This window comes from Bos indicus, chromosome 29 (assembly GCF_029378745.1).
Source record: "Bos indicus isolate NIAB-ARS_2022 breed Sahiwal x Tharparkar chromosome 29, NIAB-ARS_B.indTharparkar_mat_pri_1.0, whole genome shotgun sequence".
Taxonomy (NCBI): Eukaryota; Metazoa; Chordata; class Mammalia; order Artiodactyla; family Bovidae; genus Bos; species Bos indicus.
The window spans coordinates 6544088-6563859 of NC_091788.1; the positions used below are offsets into that span (position 1 = coordinate 6544088).

At 38.7% G+C, this 19772-nt stretch overlaps 1 protein-coding gene across 3 annotated transcripts in view; it reads left to right on the plus strand.

The window, feature by feature from the left end:
- NOX4 (NADPH oxidase 4) overlaps positions 1-19772 on the plus strand; it is a 189644-nt gene that overhangs the window by 113590 nt on the left and 56282 nt on the right. For all 3 annotated transcript variants that reach the window (XM_019955215.2, XM_019955214.2, XM_070783416.1), the window contains exon 13: positions 15540-15621. In XM_019955215.2, coding sequence (XP_019810774.2) covers positions 15540-15621 — 82 coding nt within the window. The remainder of the gene's footprint in view (positions 1-15539; positions 15622-19772) is intronic.

Sequence of the window (19772 nt, forward strand, 5' to 3'; positions counted from 1 at the left end):
TTTAACAAAGGAGGAAGGTGGGATTTCATAAATATATAAACAGAATGGAAAAACTAAATACTTCCATGAAATGAGATTTTGAGACAATTTGGGGGTGACAAATTATGGACATGGAATGCTAAGGAATACCAAGAAATGTACTTTGAGTAGGTAATAGAGTTAGGGAAGAAGAGTTAAAATAAGATCTGTCACAGAGTACTGAAAAAGAGGAGGCGAGCTTATTTTTTGTTGGCACTGTGTTAAGAAACTAATAAAATGTCTTGAGATAGAGCTACCAAATAATTAGAAGGAAGGGAAAGGCTAGAAAGTCCATGCAGAAAAGTTTGTATGTCCTAGACATTACCTGCTGCTGCTAAGTCGCTTCAATCATGTCCGACTCTGTGCGACCCCATAGACGGCAGCCCACCAGGCTCCCCCGTCCCTGGGATTCTCCAGGTAAGAACATTGGGGTGGGTTGCCATTTCCTTCTCCAGTGCGTGGAAGTGAAAAGTGAAAGCGAAGTTGCTCAGTCGTATCCGACTCTCAGCAACCCCATGGACTGCAGCCCACCAGGCTCCTCCATCCATGGGATCCTCCAGGCAAGAGCATTGGAGTGGGGTGCCACTGCCTTCTCTGAGAGTTGTGCTGCTGACTGGAGCAAATAAGGAAATACGTTTTAAGAGTTAGATTGTCCTTCGGGAATAGTCACCTGACCTGTCACCCTTTCTCCCCCAGCTCCTTTCCCTCCTTTGCGATCTATTCGTCTGACATTACGCTTGCACAATGACCGTGAAAAGCTTTTGTTGCTGCTGGAATGATGGACCTTTCCGTGCTGGTTCGGTATATTGTGTCAAGATGTAGTACCCAACCGTGTACACTTTCAGAGTTGGCAGAGAGCATAGTAGAAAAGACAACCAGGGTTAAGAGGCAAACTGAAAGGAAATGAAAAGTACCTATTTCCCTTTTTTAGGCCTAGGAATCCCTTTATATGAATAGATACTCCTTGCTTCTTCCATAGAGCAGAAACAGAGGCAACAGTTTTCAGTTATCCTTTAAAAAGAAATTCTTAACTGCATTTATTACATATTGTATTAATTGTTTATGTAGCTAGAGGAGTTGGCCTTTTTTATGTAAACTTCCAACAAAAGAATCTCCTGAGTCTCTTGAAGGCAGCCATTTTGTGTTCACTGTTTTTTCATATTAAAAGGAAATCGAGAGGAAAAAACTGATATAACTTCAATGAGAATTGAGAATCAAGTGACGTAAAGAAAATTAAAGACTTTTAGAAGAATAAAATAGTTGAAAGGGACATGTAGTTTTTTTAAAGGCAAGATATTTAAAACTCTTAATTCTTCCCCAAATAATTTACAACCTTAATATAATTTCATTTAAAATGAGAACTCAAGATAAAAAAATAATTTAATTATTTGAAGAAAACCCACAAAAACAATTAAAAATGAGTAACAAGAAAGTCTAGAAAAATTTGAGTAGCAGTATAGGACTGGCTCTATTAAAACATGTTATAAAGTGAAATCGATTTTAGAAACAAGTTAGGAATTTACAAAGCTAAATCATATGCTTAGGAAAGTGAAAGTGTTAGTGGCTCAGTAGTGTCTGACTCTTTATGATCCTGTGGACTGAACCCCATCAGGCTCCTCTCTCCATATAATTCTCCAGGCGAGAAGACTGGAGTGGGTTGCCATTTCCTACTTCGGGGGATCTTCCTGGCAAAGGGATCAAACCCCGGTCTCCTGCATTGCAGGTAGGTTCTTTACCAATTGAGCCACCAGGGATGCCTCATATGTCTAGGAACTTGAAGCTGTGAAGTGGATGAGCTGAGATTTTAACTCAGGCTCATATTATGCTAAAGAATGTGCTTTTTATAATTTACTACACTGTGTCCAATATAGTTCAATTAGTTTAAGCATTGTGGCACTAGAGCAAAAGAGACAAGAAATACATTAAGAAAGGAAAGTAATCTAGAACAGATCCTTTAATCCGTGGAAATACATATCATATGATAAAAGAAGCTACATAAATCAATGCAAAGTGTTAGCTTGTAAACAATTAAAGCATTTTAAAAAATTAAATCTTCTTCTCCGATGACCAAAAATTACTTCCAGATATGTTAAGTGCGCGTGTGCCTAGTCACTCAGTCGTGTCCGACTCTTTGCAACCCCTGGGCTCTAGCCTGCCTGCTTCAGTACCTAACCTTATTATGCTGAAAATAAAAATAAAAACAAAGTTTTTTACTGGTAGGCGTATTTTGTGAAGGTTTCTTCAAGGGATAGGAATCCAAATTGGCCCTGAAATCTTGATCAGGGTTTGGTTAAAGGAAGGAGAAGTCCTGGTATCGGGAATACAGGAGGAGAAAAACAAAACAGGGAGATAGGGGGAATCCCAAATTTGTCCAAGGAAACAGCCTAACGAAGGAAGTGAATTTATATATTTGCTTGTTGCTCTTCCCTAACCCATCATTTCATAGGCTTGTCCTTTGACCAGGAGATCCTGTGTTTAAGAACAGAGAAAGCTACCATTGCACAGTTGGTTTTGATAGGTTTCAAAGGCCCATATATTTCACACCATTAATTTTGTGTGCCCCAGGTTTTAGGTTAGAACTTCATAAAAAACATAAAAAAAAAAAAACACCGCCAGTTTCTTTGGATCTTGGGTAAAATTGCCTATTCCTTTTTGAATATGTACCCAGGGGGTATTGAGTTTGTGCAGAAAGCAAGGACTGAATTAGTATCAAGCTGAGCCTTGATCACTTTGAGGTGTTTCTTTTGTTGAATGCCAACATTGTCAAAAAAGTGCATTTGCTGTGACAAATGAAAAGAAAACATTTTTCTTGAGACGAAGATTGTGGAAAGCTTAGTGGCAATAATCTGTGCATCAGAAAATGCCTCTGTTACTTGCTTTCACTTTCCTTGAACCTCTGTTCTTTTTTTTCCCACCCTGTCAATTTTTGTAGTTTAGCCTCAGTGGCAATAGAAGAGAATACATATTCTGTAAGAAAGCCAGTAATAGACGTGGCTTCATTGATGTATTTAGAGGCTGGCAAGACTGTTTGCAGTTCTTTCAAAAGCTGCTTTTGATTTTTTCTTTTAATAGTATGTTTAACAAGTAGGAGCTAGAATAATGAACGTTAAAGGACTAGACTTTTATCACTGGGCTTGCTCTGAAAATAAGTGTCCATTAAATAGTTTTTCTTTGTGTTCATTGCCTACCTTCAGACCTTACAGTGCTGAAAGTACCAGATGTGTAGACACACAGATTGTATGTATGACCCTGCTGCATTTTTCTCTTATGTAATCCTCAGGCAAGAAGAAAACAGGGGAGGTGGGGGCAGAAAGGGAGTGCAGTATTTTCTCTGTGGAGAATGAGGCAGAGGGATACGGTAGAAAGAACACTTGACTGTGGGTTTTTAAGGTTTGCTTTTGTTTCTGTTTTTTAAATCTCTCTGTCTTTTGCTAGCCATTTGGCCCTGGGCCAGTTAGTCACCAGTCTGGTTTTCCGGTTGCTCACCTTGAATGTGTTGCATTGATATAATTTTCTAATTTCCCAGCTCATGGCTGATATAAAGCTGTATAATTCTTTGCAGAGAAATATATCCTAAAATGCAGATAAAATTCTACATAGAGTAAAAATGATAACAGATTCATTGAGATTTAGTTGAGAAAAATCTCACAGGGAATATTGTGGAGAATAAATGCCAAGTATGGGAGTTTTATGTTTGTTTTCTTTATAGCTCCTATTAGGGTATTTATTCATTTATTAGCTCTAGTTGTATGTACTTAGCCCTGTGTTCTTATCTTCTGAGGTTACAAGTGTAGACTTGCTTTTTTCCCTCCTCGGGTAACACAAGTATAGATTCTGTTTTTTTGTGTGTTCCTTTGACATTGGCCTTAATATTTGTGAAGAAGGTAGTTTTATATAACCAGAGCATGCAGCTAATTATTTTTTACTTCTAGAATTGCAGTCCATTTTAATTTGAGTCTTTTATCAATAGAAGATTCGTCCATATCTTTAATAGAAAAATATTCTTGCTCTGCAAGTAGATTTTCTAATTTATCTAAAATAGTATTAATTTGATGCCTTTGATGTTGCTTTGAAAGCAATATTTTAAATAGCAACTATTGTTATTCAATACTGAGTTACCATGGTAATAAAGAACATTCACTTGATTTAAACTTTTCAAAAAAGGAAATGTATACTCTGTATCTTTCTAGTTAGTTTGAATGTACTTCTGAATTTGCCCTTTAATTCTCATTTTTTGAAGTAATTTGTTTCTTCTAAGATTAGTGTGCATATTTCTTTTCCTAAGAAAATAAAACACCAAATTTTAACAAACCATTAATTTCTTTGAATCCCTAGGAGAACAGCTTTTTTCTTGCCCTCATTAAGTAATTTTGTAATTATATTCTAAATTCTTTTTCAAGCAGATAGGGAGAGGAAAACTTTTTCTTACTCCCCTTCTAGATTCTTTGGCTGGCTGAATATTTAAATTAACATAAGCCAGATTAATGAGGAAGAATTTTTTTATTTTATATGTATGAAAGAAAGAATGAAACTCAGCTCCTAAAGAGATGAAGCTCCCTGGCAGTTAGAAATTGAGTTTTATATTCCATGCTGAGCTAAAGAGAAGTGTAGCATCTTCAAAGGGGAGGAAGAAAATTCACAGGAAGATGGGAAGAACAAATGTTTGGTAAATAAATGATTTCCATGCCATGCAGATGACTGTCACATATAAGAGGTTATCTCTGGTAATACCTCTCTTCCTGGTAAGGCCCCTTATCTAAATTCTTTTATGTAGTTAAGGGGGAGGTGAAAAGCGCTTCCTGAGTCTGTTCATCCTTGATTCTTCTGGTTTGAAATAATCCCCATGCCTAAGTGGCACATTCTGGGTTGGCCTGCCCTGAGCCCCATTGTGGCTGTAATTGCCTTGAGGTTCTTTTGTTGTCCTGGCATTTCCTTGTGAAAAAACAAGGCTGCCCTTGAGAAGTAGAATTTGTTTTTTTTTTTTTTTTTCCCCTGTGTGTGTGACAAATAATAGGTACTTAATGGAAGTTTATTGAGTCAATGAATAAATGAATAAAGGATGCTTTAACTGATTATATGTAAGACAGAAAAAATGCTAGCAAAATTATTCACTTCATCTAATATAAATAAGAAGGACTTCTTTCTGGCTTATTTCACTTTTTTATAAAACTTCCCTGCCTCTTTTGCTTTTTATTCCCAGTGTATCTGGGCAAAGTTGGTGGTTCTGTTCTTCTAGACCATTAGAGTACATATTTGTCACTCACTTGTTTGCAATGTACATCTTTTTGGTAAGATATATATCTTCCTTACTAGACCTTTAGTATATTGAGGATGTAACGTGATGCCTGATATTTACTACATAATCATAAATGTTTGCTGAAAAAATAATTTTAGATATGCAGATTTTGCTTGTGTATTTAAATAGTCCTTCTTAAATATTCAGTTCAGTTCAGTCGGTCAGTCATGTCCGACTCTGCGACCCCATGAATTGCAGCACGCCAGGCCTCCCTGTCCATCACCAACTCCCGGAGTTCACTCAAACTCATGTCCATTGAGTCGGTGATGCCATCCAGCCATCTCATCCTTTGCTGTCCCCTTCTCCTCCTGCCCCCAATCCCTCCCAGCATCAGAGTCTTTGCCAATGAGTCAACTCTTCACATGAGGTGGCCAAACTATTGGAGTTTCAGCTTTAGCATCATTCCTTCCAAAGAACACCCAGGGCTGGTCTCCTTTAGAATGGACTGGTTGGATCTCCTTGCAGTCCAAGGAACTCTCAAGAGTCTTCACCAACACAAAAGCATCAATTCTTCAGCGCTCAGTTTTCTTCACAGGCCAACTCTCACATCCATACATGACCACTGGAAAAACCATAGCCCCAGATGGACCTTTATTGGCAAAGTAATGTCTCTGCTTTTCAATATGCTATCTAGGTTGGTCATAACTTTTTTTCCAAGGAGTAAGCGTCTTTTAATTTCATGGTTGCAGTCACCATCTGCAGTGATTTTGGAGCCCCCCAAAATAAAGTCTGACACTGTTTCCACTGTTTCCCCATCTATTTCCCATGAAGTGATGGGACCGGATGCCATGATCTTCGTTTTCTGAATGTTGAGCTTTAAGCCAACTTTTTCACTCTCCTCTTTCACTTTCATCAAGAGGCTTTTTAGTTCCTCTTCACTTTCTGCCATAAGGGTGGTGTCATCTGCATATCTGAGGTTATTGATATTTCTCCCGGCAGTCTTCATTCCAGCTTGTGCTTCATCCAGCCCAGCATTTCTCATGATGTGCTCTGCATAGAAGTTAAATAAGCAGGGTGACAATATACAGCCTTGACGGACTCCTTTTCCTATTTAGAACCAGTCTGTTGTTCCATGTCCAGTTCTAACTGTTGCTTCCTGACCTGCATATAGGTTTCTCAAGAGGCAGGTCATGTGGTCTGGTATTCCCATTTCTTTCAGAATTTTCCACAGTTTATTGTGATCCACACAGTCAAAGGCTTTGGCATAGTCAATAAAGCAGAAACAGATGTTTTTCTGGAACTCTCTCACTTTTTCCATGATCCAGCAGATGTTGGCTATTTGATCTCTGGTTCCTCTGCCTTTTCTTGAATATTGTGGGAAAATTAACTTGTATCTTCTCTTTTAAGAAGCAGGTGTATGTGTGTGTGTGTGTGCATGCATCTGTGCTGCTTCTGCGTCAGTGTTACGTCTTCCTCAGGAGGTAGAGGAGTGGAGAGTGTTACAAAAGCTGTAACGCAGGGAGTGTGAATGACAAATATCCTTGGAGGTATGTGTATGTGATAGTATACACATCTATCTTTTAAAAAAAGCATTATTCATATATAAATTCTCTTTAAAATACAAACCAGATATAGATAAAATAAAAGTTAATGCCTTTTTCAACTTCCATCTCCAATCGTTAGCCATATTTATCCTTGATTCTTTGGTATATATGCTTCTAGACTTCCTAGGTATATTGTAAATGAAGTTATCTGACACCTTGGAGAGACTGGAAAACTGGAGAGAACATATTATATGTTGACTATCAACTCCTTAATGACATTCCATGAAGGATTACTTTACTACAGCTTTGAGAAATACACTGGTGACAGGCGTTCTATAACCCTTGATAGTGTCTGCGGTGACAGTTTGCAGGCCAAGAATGACAAGCAAGAGAGGCTGCCATTAAAGTGTGCTCTTGAGATTGGTGGAGATGGTGAGGTCCCAGAGAGGCAGGGGTTAGGAGACAGCAGTTAACTGATGGAGTCAGGATGGGTGTGGTTACCATTATGGGCAGCTTGTCTGGAACCATGGTCAGAACGGACTCACTTGGTGAGACCCTTGGAGCTGACTAACTGACCATGGTACTCATAGGACTCAAATAAGTGGGCAGCCTAGAAAGTCGTACTTGGTTTGTATGAATGAAAACTCAAGGATTTGCAAACAAAGGTATAACCTGAGTCATCTGCAGAGGGACTCACAACCCTTCGTCCATTTCCTAGATCTCAGTCTGTTCATAGATTCTGAAACCCTTGATAAAGTGATGGTCAAGTTCCTTTGAGGAAAAAAAAACAGCCTTCTACATGTCAAAAATTAAACTGTAAAATGATCCTCTTACCCCATAACCATTTGACAGGTTGACTGTGCGTGTGTGAAAGAGAAATATTCATCTTTGGGGGAACTAAATGTTAACTCTAAGGTGACCCCATTTTCTGAGGAACCAAAAACCTTAGTACAGTAAACCAGTAAGGTCTTATAGGAAGTTAATAGGGTTTTGGCTTTAGTCTCTGTCACCATAGGCCAGTGGGTCTTTGAATCCAAGCTAATTTCAGAATGCGTGAATTAAATAAATATACTTAGCCACTGTCAGAATCTTCTTATCCATATATTAACAATATTTTCCCCCTTTTTGTGTTATTTTTTCTTAATTTGCTCTTGGTGTTTTGTACTTTTACATAAAAAATGGACATTTCTCGTATCTTAGTGTTAAATTTACCTCTTCATTCATGCCATTGTTTCTTCTTTAACAGGCAGACCCCATTATTTTTGTATTTGCATAAAAATTGTTAAAGTGTGTGTGTGCTTGAAGACCTCACCCCAAGTCCTAACCTCATTAACCAGAACAAGGACTTGACCAGCTTACTTCTCTCTGTATAATTTCCTTTCTAAAGAGAAGGATGTCTTTGGGAACTATTCCTGGATTTTTGTGATGTAGTAGAGGGGGTGAGTAAAAAATGACTAGACAAGTGAGAGATAAGAATTTTCATGGGGAGGGATTGAGTTTCATTTTTAAAACACGAGCAAAAGGAAGAAGCAGCAACAGGGAGTTGAGTGTAGAAAAGGAAAGATAGGAGAGTCTGGGGGAAGTGAAACAAGTACCTAGTCTTCCTAATAGGAGAATGCAAGCTAGGGACTCTTGGGAGATAAACTTTGCCTTACAGTAGAGAATGAGATAGACAGTGGAAGGATGTACAATGTTTGGGGACACTCAGAATGCACCTTCTCAGTCTTCTTCACCTCATGGATTCATGGTTAGTTTTTGAGCAATTCTGTAAAACTAGAATAGCCTTATTATCTGTTGATGAATAGCTTGACACAGAGCACAAAGACCAGACCACCTGGATCCCAGTTATTATAAAGTCACTTTTTTTTCTTGACACTGATCACCTACTGTATTTTCTACATATTTCTGTGTTAAATTATCATTGGACACAAATAATAAATAACTTCAGAATTAGATGTTGATTCATCCAGAAACTTGAGTGTTTTCATGTATTCAGTGAAATCATTATGGCTTTCAGGATGGATAGTAAAATATAAACGTTTTGTTCTAGTTACATGTTCATCGCCAACTTTCTTGAAAAAAAAATTTAATATATACTTTAAAATTAATCATTATCTTTTCTTAGCTTATTACTGTTGAAATGAAGATCACCAGGGAAGTCCCTGAACACTCTTACAGAGTGGTTTTGTCCTTTATCATGAAACGTGAGTTGCTACGTTTCATGATAAAGGACAAAACCACTCTGAGTTGCTACGTTTCATGACAAAGGACAAAACCACTCTGAGTTGCTACGTTTCATGATAAAGGACAAAACCACTCTGAGTTGCTACGTTTCATGATAAAGGACAAAGCCACGTGAGTTGCTACGTTTCATGATAAAGGACAAAACCACTCTGTAAGAGTGTTCAGAGACTTCCCTGGTGATCCAGTGCTTAAGACTTCATCTTCCAGTGCAGGGGTTGTGGGTTCAATCCCTGGTCAGGGAGCCGACCTAACCTAGCACATGCCTCACGGCCAAAAGATGAATATAAAACAGAAGCAATATTGTAACAATTTCAATAAAGCCTTAAAAACTGGTCCACATGAAAAAAATCTTTAAAAAAAAGTGTTCCGGCTACTGTCTATATTAGAGTGTTTAATTTCTATTTCCTATACCTTTTTCGTATCAGTCTAATTATAATTTTCTTCATTTCCCACTGGCACGTGAATGCTTGATGGTTATGTGCATCTTAGGGACTACAGCATGGGGCATGGTGCAACTGGCTAGTATACCATGTGACCTGATAGGCCACTTGTTTATTTCTCCCACCATCAGATTACTTGGTATCACTTGTCACAGGATATGTGTGTTTGAGGGCATATCTGACAGCATTTCTTCTTAACAATGAGCACCTGTATTGCAATGAAGTTTGCATTAGTTTCATTACCTCTGGAAAGGAAATGACTTACTTTGACGTAGCTGTACATACATCCATCTCACCCAGTAGTAGCCAAGAGCATGGCAGAGGCTCTAAGTACAAGGGACTTCCTTGGTGGCTCAGAAGTAAACAATCCACCTGCAATGCGGGAAATGCAGGAGATGCTGGTTCCATCCCTGGGTCAGGGAGATACCCCAGAGAAAGGAATGGCAACCCACTCCATACTCTTGCTTGGAGAATTCCATGGACAGAGCAGCCTGGAGGGCTACCGTCCCTGGAGTTGGAAAGAGTCAGACACAGCTGAGCAACTAACACTGTGTACAACGTGGAAGACTGTCAAGCCCACCTGGTGCAGGTTGGGTTCACCAGGAACAGACTCGGAGAAGCAATTTGTGAAGTAACATGCTTATTAGGGATCAACACCTGTGAAAGAAAGAAGACGGGTGGGATTGGGTGGAGAAAGAAACCGAACACCATGTAGTCTCTACAAACTCTCAGCCAGAGTGGTGGGAAGGTCTGCAGTGAATACTACCCATCAGAGTTGCCTGTGTACAGCTCAGCCACCGCAGCCTTCTTGGCTCCGAGTGTCTTGTAAAAAGCATTTCCTTTGTACCTGGAGCTGACTCGGATGTAACTGAGAGCTGGTGACTACCAGCTGACTCTGTTTTTTTCTTTTTTTTTTTTTTCCTTTCTTTTTGTTTTTTGCAGTGATAGGGAGAAGACTTTTTCTTTTTTTTCCCCTCATTCCAGGGATATATTTGCATACTGTTTTGTTGTTGTGCAAAATTTTGTCACATTTGTTCCTCTTTGCATGTTGGGGAGGATTGCAGATTGCTTATTTTCCACCAAAAGGAAAATGAAGAATTTGAGTCACAGTAAGTGTACAAAAAAATTGAAATCAGAATTGGAAAGATTATTTTTTCTCGTCTTTGTTTATGAGTAAATATGTACATTGTCTCACGATTGGTCGTCCAGGGAACCCAAATTACTGTAGCTGTGTGCAGCCTGTCTTCCAAGCCTGGTCTCCTCAGAATTCCTTTGTTGATTGAATGAGGGAAAGAAAGAGTGGGTGAAAGGCTACGAAAGCTTTGTTAATTAAGATATGTCCCCCACTGGTAGAAAATCATGGTCAGACATTATCACATCATTAGTCAGCTCATCAAAATACCACTTTGCAGAAAATCCTCCAGTTCTTTTCAGTGGCTTTAATGAAATTGTTCTAAGAAGCCCTGTGAAGGAACTAAGCTCTAGTTTTTGGATAATTGCCATTTTCTTAAGAAATAGACTCTGGGCCTACTGAGAAAGTAGTTCAGCTGGTATGATATTTTGCTCCAAGGGAAGAAGTATTATTTTAAAATTTTTGCTATTTAAGCAAGGCAACATTAGTTTATTTTTGCCTTTTCCTTAGCATTAGATAAATGATGGAATACTAATTGAACAGTTGAAATCTAGGAGACTAAAGAAGCATCAGTGTAAGCATTAGAAACAATTTTTCATATACTTGGACTTTTCTGAGGACAACTATCATTTATTTTTATTCTCATAAAGAAAAATTGTCACCATACTTTTATGGGAAAAAGTTGTTTATTCACATTTAGAATTTATACATATAGTGATAAAAATAGAAGTTTTAAAAGGATAATTTTCAGGTACTGTGTATATTTTCTATTTGTGTGTATGTGAATTTTTTTGACCTAAGTACTCAAGGGTCTGCATGTTCATTTGATATCCTTTACATTTATGATACTCAGATTAAACGATGCTTCAGATATAGGAATATTAACTATAGACTCCATAATTGGGATAGCTTTATAAATGATCTCTTATATGCTACTTTTGTTGTATATCTAGGGTGGTGGGTTTTTGTTTTTTTCATTCTATTAATATAATGTCATCTCCAGACATGTTCTTCCAGATTTATAATCAAATGGGCTTTGTGCTCATGTAAACAAGGATAATCTATAGCTGTATTATATTATGCTTGTTTTGTATTAATTATGTTTTTTCTTTGCATTTAAATCAGCTGGGGAATCACTCAGTAAACTTTAACTTATATTAATTTTTAGCACCCAAGAATATGTCATACTTAATATTGTTGTTTGATTGAACAATTCTTCACTTGATGTGTAAAGTTCATGTCTGCTATTGGGTTTTGGTTTTATTTTGCAAGACCTATTTTAGAAAAGGCATAATTGGAGGGCAAAAAACACTGCAAATCATTCATTAAGTGGGATGCTACATAAATTGGGTAGTAGTCTGAAAAGCAAGGGTCATGTCATCAAAAAAATTTAGTAGTCATTTCATTGAAATAAACACTGCTTTTGTTGATAAAGATGTATATATCAGTTAATGATAGAATTTGATTTTAAAAACTATAAACTCAAAGAGTAAGTGTACCTGCAGGAGAAAAATAAAGTATGCTTTCTTGGATCTGTAGTCTATAGAGTTACAGCCGCCTCTGTTTGAATTTTCTTAGCTCCTCCCCAAGTGTATTATAAGAATTGTCAGAGCAATGGAAACAAAATGCAGAGTAGAAGCCATATCTGAGTCCATATATTTTAATAAATATGAAGATATAATCCACATCCTGCTTCTCAGCCATACTTGGTAACCACTGCTCATGATGTTTACAAATGTTTATTCATTGCTCACAAATGTTTACCATCTTGTTATTCAGTAGCCTGGAAACATTGACTGTCATCAATTGTCGATTTTAAGCACTTTGTTGAAATCACTCACCTTCAGTTAGTGGTGGATTTACTACAGTGTGGAGTTTCAGCTTTGTACTGTCTCAGCCTGATGATGTGACTCTGTCAAGGCTAGGGGACAGGTCCCCTGGCTTTTTATGGTTGATCGATGATGACCAATGGAGCTCTTCTAAAAAACATTATGATTAACATGAACAAACAATTTCATGTATCCAGTAAAAATGGAAATTGGAAATAGCCTTCCAACTAATATATATCCAGCAACTTAATATATATTAAGTAATGTTCTGTATCCTGGTGGTACAATACCCATCTACTAGGAGGGGGGTGATCAATCAGTCACCTCAGTCGCTCACTCGTGTCTAACTCTTTGCAACCCCATGGGCTGCAGCATGCCAGGCTTTCCAGTCCATCACCAGCTCCTGGACCTTGCTCAAACTCATGTCCATCGAGTCGGTGACACAATCCAACCATCTCTTTCTTTGTCATCCCCTTCTCCTCCTGCCTTCAATCTTTCCCAGTATCAGGGTCTTTTCAAATGAGTCAGTTCTTCGCATCAGGTGGCCAAAGCATTGGAGTTTCAGCTTCAGCATGCGTCCTTCCAATGAATATTCAGGACTGATTCCCTTTATAATTGACTGGTTTGATTTTCTTGCAGACCAAGGGACTCTCAAGAGTCTTCTCCAACATCACAGTTCAAAAGCATCAATTCTTAGCCACTCAGCTTTCTTTATGGTCCAACTCTCACATCCATACATGACTATTGGAAAAATCATAGCTTTGAGTAGACGAACATTTGTTGGCAAAGAAATGTCTCTGCTTTTTAATATGCTGTCTAGGTTGGTCATAGCTTTTCTTCCAGAGGAAGTGTCTTTTAATTTCAAGGGTGGATAGACAAATATACATACTAATAAAAATGTAATGTGATAGATTTCATGAGCATGTAAGCACAGAGTGTCCTATGAGTACCCAGTAGGGCCATCTATTCCAGATTTGGCAGAAAGAGAGAAAGAAAGAGGAGGGGTCAAGGAAGCCTTCCCTAGGGATGACTCTGGAGATAATGACCATCTAATCCTAGAAATTTGGGATCAGTATTAGAGTGATAGGTTACTCTATCATACAGATAGCTTTTTGTTGTAACTGTTTAAGATGGAACTGAAGAATCTTCTTTTCTCTGCACTCTTTTATTTCCTTCTCTTCTTTTCTGTTTCCTGTCGTACTTTCTCTACTTGTCTCGTTCTCTTCCTCTTTCTTTTCCTCCCTCTCTCCCTCTTTCCTTTATTATGAATTCATGAGCACAAAACTATATTAATCACATTCTTGGTTCAGGACCCAGTGTCATCATTGGATAATTCCTGGCTCTCATTCATTCAATCACTGATTTATGATGCTATAACAAATACATATGGCATTATTAACAATTGCATACACTTACCTTTTTGCTTTCTCTTATTTCTTCCCCTTACTCCTCCTAAAATGTAATCATTATCCCAAATTGTATATATTATATACCTTTTTGCCCAGATTTGCCAGGTTTGCTGTGTTGGGTAACATACCCAAACAACACATTGTTTAGTTATTTTAACTCAAAAAAATAATATTCTTCTATGTGTAATTAAAAAGCCTCTTGATGACAGTGAAAGAGGAGATGAAAAAGTTGACTTAAAGCTCAACACTCAGAAAACGAAGATCATGGCATCCGGTCCCTTCATGGGAAATAGATGGGGAAACAGTGGAAACAGTGTTCAGACTTTATTTTTGGGGGCTCCAAAATCACCGCAGATGGTGACTGCAGCCATGAAATTAAAAGACGCTTACTCCTTGGAAGAAAAGTTATGACCAACCTAGATAGCATGTTCAAAAGCAGAGACATTACTTTGCCAACAAAGGTACGTCTAGTCAAGGCTATGGTTTTTCCAGTAGTCATGTATGGATGTGAGAGTTGGACTGTGAAGAAAGCTGAGCACCGCAGAATTGATGCTTTTGAACTGTGGTGTTGGAGAAGACTCTTGAGAGTTCCTTGGACTGCAAGGAGATCCAACCAGTCCATCCTAAAGGAGATCAGTCCTGGGTGTTCTTTGAAAGACTGATGCTAAAGCTGAAACTCCAGTACTTTGGCCACCTCATGTGAAGAGTTGACTCATTGGAAAAAGACTCTGATGCTGGGAAGGATTGGGGGTAGGAGGAGAAGGGGACGACAGAGGATGAGATGGCTGGATGGCATCACCGACTCGATGGACCTGAGTCTGGATGAACTCCGGGAGTTAGTGATGATCAGGGAGGCCTGCCGTGCTGCAATTCATGGGGTCGCAGAGAGTCAGACACGACTAAGCGACTGAACTGAACTGAACTGAACTGAACTGATGTGTAATCTGCTTATATTAGTTTTCACTCAAGATCCTACTAATATGATTTACTGTGTTTTTATTTGTAACTGAATTCATTGTCTTACTTCAAAGAATATTCCATTGTGTGAATATGCTACAAATTATCCTTTTTCCTGTTCGTAGACAATTGAGTTGTTTCCATTTATGGTGTTCTGAACAGAGCTACCAAGAATGTTCTTTTTCTTGCTGTCTGAGACATATTTGAAAGTTTCTGCAGAATATATGCCAGGCGAATAGGTTATGCAAAATTTAAGCTTAAAAGATAATACCAATTTGTTTTCCAAAACTATTGCATCAACTTGCATTTCTACCCAAAATATATGAGTTTATGTTGATACAGTCCTAACATTTGGTCCATGAGATTAATTCCTATCAGTTGAATGCCACATAATGTGAATGCTGTCTTACAGTATGTGGTTTAATTCTCATATCCCAGGTTACTAATGAATTTGTACATATCTTTGTGTATTTATTGGTCATATGTTTCCTCTAACCTTTCAATTATAAAATTTTAGTATTAGTTTATACTAGTGAATACTTGCTATATTTATATGCATAGTTGTTATGTCATTAAAGTGAAATAAAGACCTATTTTAATACATAAAATGGTAAGTAAATTTCTAGTACAAGAAATGAAATCAGAATGGCAAATTTAAAGAATAGGAAGTAATTTTATTTTGAAATTATTTTATGATTTTTTCATAACTTGTTTATTTTTCTTTTGACAGAACGATTTCGAGACTTACTACTTCCTCCATCTAGTCAAGACTCCGAGATTCTGCCCTTCATTCAATCTAGAAATTATCCCAAGTAAGCAATAAGAGCTCCCTAGATACCATTAAGGGAATGGGTATAATGATGGTCAAGCTTTGGGAGGGCAAAAACAAAATGTTTCCGTTTTTAGGATTTCTGAAAAAGCCTGAATAACCTAACCTAACTAACTAGGGCATTCTCCAGCACTGTAATGGCTCAAGTTCTTCACAGGTGGGTCAGAGAAAAAAGCTTGCTGCACATGTATCCCAGCTGTGGTTGGGAGCTGTTGCCAAGTGCAAGGCACAAGGTATCTGCATCAGTGTCTGGTTGTGTTTCTTTTTGCTTGATGCTGTGTCAACAGAGTCAGATAGTTTGTGAATGATCCCTCATCTGATTTCTGCATCAACAGAGTCAAGTCCTTTGTGGATAGTCCCTCATCAGTTTCCTGTTTTCTATCCATTAATGTAATGATTTATTTATATTTAATAAGTGGTTTTTATTTTGGGGAGCTCCAAAATCACTGCAGATGGTGACTGCAGCCATGAAATTAAAACACGCTTACTTCTTGGAAGAAAAATTATGACCAACCTAGATAGCATATTGAAAAGCAGAGACAATACTTTGCCAATAAAGGTCCATCTAGTCAAGGCTATGGTATTTCCAGTGGTCATGTATGGATGTGAGAGTTGGGCAGTGAAGAAAGCTGAGTGCAGAAGAATTAATGCTTCTGAACTGTGGTGTTGGAGAAGACTCTTGAGAGTCCCTTGGTCTGCAAGGAGATCCAACCAGTCCATTCTAAAGGAGATCAGCCCTGGGTGTTCTTTGGAAGGAATGATGCTAAAGCTGAAACTCCAATACTTTGGCCACCTCATGCGAAGAGTTGACTAATTGGTAAAGACTCTGATGCAGGGAGGGATTGGGGGCAGGAGGAGCAGGGGACGACAGAGGATGAGATGGCTGGATGGAATCACTGACTCGATGGACATGAGTTTGAGTGAACTCCGGGAGATGGCGATGGACAGGGAGGCCTGGTGTGCTGTGGTTCATGGGATCGCAAAGAGTTGGACACGACTGAGTGACTGAACTGAACTGAACTGAAGTGGTTTTTAAAATGAAACATGCTAGATATGATTTTAAAAATTTTTATATATTCTTTGCCATCTTCATAATTCTTTCTTAAATGGGCCAGACTTTCTTAATGTGCCTCATCTTCCCAGAGAATAAAGAAGTACCAGGTTTTTATTTTGTATTCTCCCTAAAAGCTGATGTGTGCTGGCATCTTGATCCTTCCTGCAGAAGCTTGAAGTACCCTCTACTTTTTGAATAATCTGACTGTCTTTACTAGCTAGTATGCCATAGGCTAAGAATTAGAGCTTGGTTTACACATATTTAATCAAAAGTTGGACACGACTGAGCAACTTCACTTTCACTTTTCACTTTCATGCATTGGAGAAGGAAATGGCAACCCACTCCAGTGTTCTTGCCTTGAGAATCCCAGGGAAGCGGGAGCCTGGTTGGCTGCCGTCTATGGGGTCGCACAGAGTTGGACACGACTGAAGCAACTTAGCAGCAGCAGCAGCAGCAGCATAATGATGCTAAGTGATTCATTCTTTGATCAGCTTAGCAGTTTATTCAAGAATTTACTGAACTTTACCTTTAGGATAATTTTTCCCCATTTGCTTAGATATGATAATATTTACTTAATTCTGATCACAAAATAAATGTAGAATCTGAATTACCGCTTCATTGTTTCAGATATTAAGTCAGGTTTAATCTCTAGGAATAATCTTCCAATCTCCTCCCAGTGCCCACAGGACATACATGTGCCTGGACAGACCTTGCATGGGCACACTTCTCTTCATGTTCATGTTGGCAGGGAGCATGGAGGCACCCGAGGAGGTCCACGCACGTCCATCCCTATTTTTGCCCACAGCTACCATTTGCAAAGACCAGTGATGCTTGTTTTGCTGCCTCTTAGGCTTACTGTCTGCCTGATGCCATTGTTTAAAGAGGGGGCTCACAGTGTGTTCTCAGCGGGTAATCTGACTGCAGCTGTTTCCGTAGGTGTCCTCAGCTGTATCATTTTACATGCATCTTGCTTGTTCTTAGATTACTTTTCTGACAGTGATGTGATCCAGGCTACTGTTTAACAGATATCATGAGACAGTCCTTTATCAGTGTCTCACCCTTGGAGTAGATATTCTTTGTGAAATCTGTAGATTAAAAGAATAAAATCATCCATTGATGCCACACACACCATATTACAGCATTTAAGCATGCAGACTCAGAGTGCTTTACCTGCCAACTTGGTGGCCTGGGTGACCTGTATCTCTGTGCCTCAGTTCCACCTATGTGAAAGGAGGAACATAAACATATTTACCATTCAAGCATGGTACAAAGATCAAATGAAGTAATGAAAAAATATTTTGAACTGAGCTTGACACATAGTAAATACTGCAAATTAGCTGCAGTTGTTTAAAATTGCATATAAAATTACCTAGATTTATATGTTTTCAAATACTGTAGGAAATAGATTGTTCATTTGTTTTCCAGGATAGCTTTGATGTCAAGATGCTTTCATCAACCCAGCCTCATTAATATTTAGAGAAGTACAATTTGGTCAGGATTTCTAAATTACTGCTAGATGCTGATGTGAGGTACTTCTTCAGTTCAGTTCAGTAGTTCAGACATGTCTGACTCTTTGCGACCCAGTGGACTGCAGCATGCCAGGCTTCCTGCCCATCACCAACTCTCGGGTCCTACAAACTCATGTCCAACGAGTCGGTGATTGCAACCAACCATCTCCTCCTCTGTTGTCCCCCCTCTCTTCCCGCCTTCAATCTTTCCCAACGTCAGGGTCTTTTCCAATGAGTCACTTCTTTGCATCAGGTGGCCAAATTATTGGTGTTTTAGCTTCAACATCAGTCCTTCCAATGAATATTCAGGACTGATTTCCTTTCGGATGGACTGGTTGGATATCTTTGCAGTCCAAGGGACTCTCAAGAGTCTTCTCTAACACCAAGTTCAAAAGCATCAGTTCTTCAGTGCTCAGCTTTTTTTATAGTCCAACTAGTGGAAAAACCATAGGTTTGACTAAACTACCTTTGTCAGCAAAATAATATCTCTGCTTTTTAATATGCTGTCTAGTTTGGTCATACCTTTTCTTCCAAGGAGCAAGCATCTTTCAGTCTCATGGCTGCAGTCACCATCTGCAGTGATTTTGGAGCCCCCCCCAAAAAAGTCTGTCACTGTTTCCATTGTTTCCCCATCTATTTGCCATGAAGTGATGGGACCAGATGCCATGATCTTAGTTTTCTGAAAGTTGAGTTTAAGCCAACTTTTTCACTCTCCTCTTTCACTTTCATCAAGTGGCTGTTTAGTTCTTCTTTGCTTTCTTCCATAAGGATGGTGTCATCTGCATATCTGAGGTTATTGATATTTCTCCCAGCAATCTTGATTCCAGCTTGTGCTTCATCCAGCCCAGAGCTTCTCATGATGGATTCTGCATATAAGTTAAATAAGCAGGGTGACAATATACAGCTCTGATGTACTCCTTTCCAGATTTGGAACCAGTCTGTTCTTCCATGTCCAGTTTTAACTGTTGCTTCTTGACCTGCATACAGATTTCTCAGGAGGCAGGTCAAGTGGTCTGGTATTCCCATCTCTTTCAGAATTTTTCACACTTTGTTGTGATCCACACAGTCAAAGACTTTGGCATAGTCAATAAAGCAGAAATAGATATTTTTCTGGAACTCTCTTGCTTTTTCTATGATCCAACGGATGTTGGCAATTTGATCTCTGGTTTCTCTGCCTTTTCTAAAACCAACTAGAACATCTGGAAGTTCATGGTTCACGTACTGTTGAAGCCTGACTTGGAGAATTTTGAGCATTACTTTACTCGCGTGTGAGATGAGTGCAATTGTGCAGTAGTTTGAGCATTCTTTGGCATTGCCTTTGTTTGGGATTGGAATAAAAATTGACCGGAATGAAAATTGACCTTTTCCAGTCCTGTGGCCACTGCTGATTCTTCCAGATTTGCTGGCATATTGAGTGCAGCACTTTCACAGCATCATGTTTTAGGATTTGAAATAGCTCCACTGGAATTCCATCACCTCCACTAGCTTTGTGAAGTAGCCATCATAGTCAACAAAAGAGTCCAAAATGCAGTAGTTGGATGCAATCTCAAAAATGACAGGATGATCTCTGTT